The sequence below is a fragment of the Acanthisitta chloris genome, unplaced genomic scaffold (genome assembly GCF_000695815.1).
Source record: "Acanthisitta chloris isolate BGI_N310 unplaced genomic scaffold, ASM69581v1 scaffold15275, whole genome shotgun sequence".
Classification (NCBI taxonomy): Eukaryota; Metazoa; Chordata; class Aves; order Passeriformes; family Acanthisittidae; genus Acanthisitta; species Acanthisitta chloris.
The window spans coordinates 869-7,532 of NW_008672217.1; the positions used below are offsets into that span (position 1 = coordinate 869).

The 6,664-nt window shown below is 55.1% G+C and overlaps 1 protein-coding gene across 1 annotated transcript in view; it reads right to left on the reverse strand.

The window, feature by feature from the left end:
* Positions 1 to 4,632, reverse strand: part of LOC103801994 (cysteine and glycine-rich protein 1) — a 5,110-nt gene extending 478 nt beyond the window's left edge. Inside the window, exon 1 of the mRNA XM_009074431.1 lies at positions 4,521 to 4,632. Within this exon, the coding sequence (XP_009072679.1) occupies positions 4,521 to 4,632 (112 nt within the window). The remainder of the gene's footprint in view (positions 1 to 4,520) is intronic.
* Positions 4,633 to 6,664: the final 2,032 nt, after the last annotated feature.

Consider the following 6,664-nt stretch of genomic DNA (forward strand, 5'->3'; position numbering starts at 1 on the left):
ACACATCACTGCAGGATTCCCCAGCCCAGGGATGAATGTCTTGGCTCAGGAGACCTGGAGCCAAATGTGCTGTAATGGCACAGGTCTCCTGTCTCCTGTGGCTCCAGGTCTCCTGTGCTGCAAATACACAGTGTGAAGCATTTGGGGCAAAGAAATGCAATTTTCCTGGTGTTGAGATGGACTAAGAGCAGCCCTGTGGCCATCACCACCCCTGAAGGGCTGTAAGGGCTTTGCACACTCTGCACCGTTGCCTCTCCAGACCCCAAGACTGATGGAAGAGCTCATCCTAATGTGTCACTCCTTGTCTGTGCCCTGGTTCAGAGGGGTGTAGGGTGGTCTCAGGTGAGGAACGCTAACCCAGCTGTGTGTTCAAGCTCTAGGGGTCAATATGGAGTGTAAGATGGGACAGGAGGAGATGGCAGCAGGCTTGGGGTCCCTGCTGAGCCCATCCAGAGCCTGAGCTTGGTGCTGGGCTCAGGTCACACAGACCTTCTCCTGATTTTTAGGTTTTCATAGACTCACAGACTGGTTTAGGCCAGAAGGAACCTCATAGACTATCCAATTCCACCCCCTGCCATAGGCAGGAACACCTTCCACTAGCCCAGGTAGTTCCAAGCCCTGTCCAGCCTAACCTGGAACACTCCCAGGGATGGAGCAGCCACAGCTGCTCTGGGCAACCTGTGCCAGTGCCTCAGCACCCTCACAGGGAGGAATTTTTTCCTTATATCTAATCTAAATCTCCTCTTTTAAACTGTTTAAACTAGTTTAAAACTATTCCCCCTTGCCCTATCACTATCTGCCTGTGTAAGAATTCATTCTCCCTCTCTTTTCTAAGCTCCCTTAAGGTACTGAAGTACCAACTCCTGTCCCAGCTCTGATGACAGATGCCACGTTGGCTCCAAAGCCTTCCTGGAGCACAGCAAGCTGGAGCAGGAGGTGAGCTGTGGTATCTGCAGTGTTTCCCTGCCCATGTGCTGGCACTCAGCCCCGGCACAGATCCGGCTGCAGCTGCCACACAGCCCTCCCCATCCTGCTCCACACGCCTTAAATGTCAAGGCTTCCAGCAGCCTCTGCAGCACAGCAGTTTCCTGGCCTTTCCCAATATCCCAGGAATGCAAACACAGCGGAGCTCTCCCTCAGAGCAGCACAAACTGCAGGGGCAGAGGCAGCTCTGCCTCAGCACCGTGACTAAATATGGTGCTTCTCCTCTGGGACTGTGGAGAAACTCCTGTGAGCTGCTGCTGGAGAAGGAGTGGGAAGGGAACCATCTCCTGCCATCTAAGGAGGATCTGACAGGGTCCTGCTGGCTATGGGCTCCCACCACAGCAGGAGCTGGGGATGGAGAATGCAGCCCTGCTGGGAAAGAGCATGACTTGGTTAACTGGTCCCAAAGCTGCCAAGCTGTCTCTGCATTACCCTGGAACAACACTGCATCCAGGCAGACCCTCAGGAGGGGAATTTGGGCACTTTTACTGGCACACTCAAAGGGCTTTGCCATGAGCAAATTCACTCCCAGGGTGGGAGTGAATGATCTCACTGGCATCTCTCTCCCACCGTGCTGGGTGGATTTGGAGCTCCAGCCTAAGCCTTCACAGTCCTCATCTGTCCACTCCCGCCGTGCTGGGTGGATTTGGAGCTCCAACCTAAGCCTTCACAGTCCTCATCTGTCCTCTCACAGAGCTTTGAGAGGCAGCAGAAAAATTCTTTGCCCAGCTCCAGGGTTTCTGCATTGCAGAGATTCCAGTGCTGCGACTCATGGAGTTAAGGACCCTTTGTTTTTCTAAGAGCAGCTGAGTCCTCCGCAAAACAATTAGACAAGAGCCTCCTCTGCCTTCCCAGGCCAAGTGGCTCATTACAGCACATTTCTGCTGCACTAGAGTCAGCTGGATCCATGCCAGGACTCAATCACCGAGTGGCTCCCTGAGCCCATCTCCAGCTCTGATGCTCTGTGGTAGGTTTGGCTCCTTTGTGATGATTTTTTTTGGCAGCTCAGGTCAAAGGATTTGTTATTCTCCCCTAAAGATAATGGTTTCAAGTTCCTTGCTGAGGCCCAGACCCAGCACTGGGGAACAGGCTGGGAATGCAGGAGCTCAGTGCAGCTCAGCACCACCCACAGCCTGTGGCATGGGACTGGGAGCAGTGGGCACACACTGGGTGGGAGCAGTGGGCACACACTGAGTGGGAGCAGTGGGCACACCTGGATTGAGAGCAGTGGGCACACCTGGATTGAGAGCAGTGGTCATACACTGGACTGGCAGCAGTGGGCACAGCCTGGACTGGGCAGCTCACAGTTGGGACAGTCAGAGCTTCTGGGTGTGTCTAAGCACACTTGCTTAGACATCCGCAAAGCACAGGGACAGGAGCCCTGAGCTCAGGACCTCTCCCTGGGGACTTGTTTCCATGGGCAGACATGGGAGAACCTTCTTCCCCACCCTGGCCGTGTATTCCCTTCTGGAAGCAATGCCTTTGGCCTGATTCTGTGGCTCCTGGAGGCCTGCCCTGCTCTCTGGGTGCCAACATCCCATGGTAGAGCTTTCCTTGGCAATCGAGCTGTGTGCACAGGGGTCAGGGGAAGGGCAGATGCAGTGTGATGGGATCTTAGTCCCAATATGATATGGACTCAGATGGCAAAAGCCAGTGAGGGGGGTGAGGGTAACATTTCCCACCCTCCTTATCTGAGGCTGCACAAGAAACAGGACTTCCTGCTGCAGGGCAGTAAGGACTCAGCTTGCCAACTGCTCTCTGCTCAGGGAAAGCCTCTCCACAACTCCTTGCTCAGTCCTCTCCAGCCAAAGCAAGTTTCCAGCCTGGAAACTCCCACATAGGATTGCTACTGGCCACGCTGGCCACCCTCCACAGGGAGCAGCAGCAGCCTCTCCCTCTCCCTCTCTCACATCTGCATCCAGCTGTGTCACACCCCAGGCAGAGTGGCCAAGAAGTAGCCTGTAGCTGTGCCAAGTGGATGCAGGAGCATGGCAGGGATCAGCCCCATGAGAACACTGGTAATTCCTGACTGGAATAGGTGTACTGAGATCAGTTCTGGAGTTGTGCATGTTTCCAGACCTCAGCTCTGCCTGGTGCCCATATGGAAAAGACCCCATCTGTGCTCCCTGCTGCCATGGGATGGTGAGACTGGGACCAGGGGACTGGGACCACCTGAGAAAACGTGAAACCTCAGTGAGACCTGCTGCAAGGGCAGCTCTGAAGATGCACTTCTGCTGCTTTGTGGCAGATGAAACGTGTTGAGGACCCACCAGTGGGCCCAGGCAATGAGAATTCCAGACTGGTTTGGGTTGGAAGGGACCTAAAGCTCATCTTGTTCCACCCTCTGCTCTGGGCAGAGACACCTTCCACTAGAATCATAGAATCATCAAGGTTGGAAGAGACCTCTGAGACCATCAAGTCCAACCATTAAGCTGTCACTGCTGGAACCCCTAAACCCTAACCCATATCCTCCAGCACCAGGTCCAGACACCTCTGAAACAGCTCCAGGGATGGTGACTCCACCACCTCCCTGGGAAACCTATCCTATTGCATGAACACCCTAACAGGGAAAAAACATTTTTCCAGGTTGCTCCAAGCTCCATCACAAGAGACTCACTAGTTCTGGCATGTTATATTCTTCAAAGGTAGGGATGGAAATCTGGTAACACACAGGCTGAGGACAGTGCACATCTTTTCATTCAAAGCTCCTGCAGCCTCTCTGGATGTGGCTGCCCCAGGTTTGAGGAGCTGCACTGCAACACTACTGGCCCTGGTATCCCCCAAGGGTGTCTGGGGCCCTGCAGCAGGAACCCAGCACTGCTTGTAGGATCCCACAGAGCAGGCACAGGAAGGGAGCTCAGCTCTGAGTAACCCACAGGCAGATCCTGTTCTGCTTCCCCTTCCTGGAGGTTACACTTGGGTCCTGACATACAACAGGGACACCCTCAGCAGTAGTGGATTTGCAGCCAGGCTGGGGGTGATGCTTCAGCACTTCTCAGGAGGCTTTCTATCAATAGAAGGGCCATGAAAGGACATCTTCTTCCCATCATCTCCTGGGACCCAGGGGGAGATCCCGTGCCAGTTCCCAAGGCTCAACCACCTTTTTAGTGTGGCAAAGGCACTTAGAAGGCTAAAGCTAACATCACCTCCAAGCATTGCATGGGATGTGCCACCTCCTGCCACTACTGTTGGGAGAGTCCCCGTCTCATGCTCCAATCCTGAAGATAGACTAGAGAATTAAGACAATCTGGAGACAGCCTAGAGGACTCAGCCTGGCCTTTCCCTGGGGTGGGGACAGCCAAAGCCTCTGTGCGGGTGCTGGCTGAGGTCAGCCCCTCGTGTCCTGGGCTGCTCTGTGCTCCTCCAGCACAACTAACTTCCCAGTCCGAGGGGAAAAGGAAAGCCTGGACACGGCTCCCACCGCAGGGCCATCCACAGAGGAATCCCAAGGAGCACTTCCCAGCCCATAAACAGGACGTGCTGAGCTCCCTGCAGGCAAAGCCAGGGAGGGGGGTGAGGGAAGGGCTGGTACTCACTGCACAAGAAGCAGGACTTATGGAAGCTGTTGCCTTCACATTGCACCTCCTCAGCGAAGTACACTGCCTTCTGGCACACCCCACACTTCTTTCCTCCTCCCCAGTTTGGCATCCTGCAGAGGAAGCACAGGCAGGAGTAGGGTCAGGGTGGGAGGTCAGGCAGGGCAGTGCTGCCAGGAGCAGGGATGGAGCAGCTGGAGTGAGCACCCCCAGCAGTGCTCCAGAGGCTGTTGTACATCCACGTGTGCAGAGCCCACCCAGGGATGTTTGCTGCTGGCACAGATCACAGGGCTGGTAATTAGCACACTGAGCAGAATGGAGGATGGCCATGGACTCATTCCTGCAGCTCCCAGCAGTACCAGCTGCCTCCCAGGGCCCACTGGTCCTGCCAGTCAGGAGCAGCAGCAATCCCCCTGTGCTGGAGCTGTGGGACCTCCCAGCTCCTGTCAGTGCCAGGCAAAGGGGGAAGCAGGACAATGATGGGAGACAGCACCAACAGAGGTACCCATGGCCCCAGCACCTCCTTGGTGCCCAGCCCTGCTGCTGCCCTTGGCCATGGCCAGGGTGACTGAGCCTTCGTGCTGGATCACCCCAGCTGGCACCTCTGCTGGAAACACTTCCAGCTTTTCCTCCCTGACCAGCTCCTCCATCTCTCCCATGGCAGGACAGGGGCACAGTCAGGGTTGCCCAGAGGGCAGGACCTGACCCCTGATACCACCAAACAGTGGCTCTGGCACTGTGTCCCTGCAGCACCATGAGCTCATGCCTTGCCTGGCCAACCACTGCCAGGTCCCCCCTGTACTCAGGCATCTCAGCCTCCTCCAGGACTGCAGGCTCAGCCACAGAGGCTGGGAAATCAGAAATCAGGGACACAGTGATGGCAAAGACCTGAACACCAGCCTAAGCTCCCATCCAGCTCCTTGGCAGGATGCACATGCTTCTATTTCTCTCCTCTTTCCTGAACTGTGTCTGATGTGATATGACCAAGAGGCTTCTTGATCTGCAAATTTGCAGATCACCCCAACATAGTGTGAGCAGCTAAAACAAGAAGCATATCTCCAACCCAGAGGGGCCTTGATCCTTGTGAAGACCAGACCAACATAAACCTTAAGACATTCAAACAACAAAGTCCTACAAGGAGATTCTGAGGGAGCCAGGCTGGTTGAGTGTGGCCAAGAGAAAGCTAAGGAGGATCTAACAGCAACCTGGAGTTGCTATGAAACAATAAAAGAGGGTTTTTTTTGGGCCCAATGACACAAGAAAGGCCAATAGGCACAAGTGCAGCTTGGGAGGTCTCCAGGGGCCTCTCTCCATGTAATTCCACCTCATGGGACTCCCACTCCCATGTGGGGACAAGCAGCAGAAGTCACCCTCCCATAGCCATGTGCTCCCTGACTCCTGAACAGCTGAAGCAGCAGGACAAGGTCCCCAAACCAAGCACCTTTTTCACAGCACAGTGTGTCACTCACCACGTACTCAGAGTGTCATTGCCTTCCTTGGCTTGGCTGTGTGGCGATGAGGAAGGGACCTGGGTCTGCTGGGGCACACCAGGAGCCTTGGAGCAGACACAAACCCCAGGGTCACCTTGGGCAGCTGAAGTCCCATCCACGGGTCTCCAGTCACCCACCCAGAGGCTGAGCCAGCAGCTCTCCCAGCTGAGGAGTGACTGCTAAACACAACAGGACTGGGGGCTGAATTGACGTCAAGTGGAGAGCTGGGGGAGCACAGAGCTCCACAGACCCTCTGCTCCCAGGCACAGCAAGATCTTTGTACCTCCCAGTTTATGGGAACATCAAGATTTTCATAGAATCTCCTTAACTGGAAGGGACCCACAAGGATCATCAGTCCAACTCCTGCTCAGGACACCCCAACAATCCACCCTGTGCCTGAGAGTGTTGTCCAAACATCCCTTGAGCTCTGTCAGGCTTGGGGCCATGACCACTGCCCTGGGGAGCTGTTCCAGTGCCCCAACACCCTCTGGGGTAACAACCTTTGACTAGTATCTAATCTAACCCCACCCTGACACAGCTCCAGCCTTTCCCTCAGATCCTCTTCCCTGTGTAAGAGTTCTTTGCCAGGCAACAGCGAAGGGAAATGGATGTCATCCTGGTTGTCAGAGCAGGCAGGGCAGGCAGGGTCAGGGC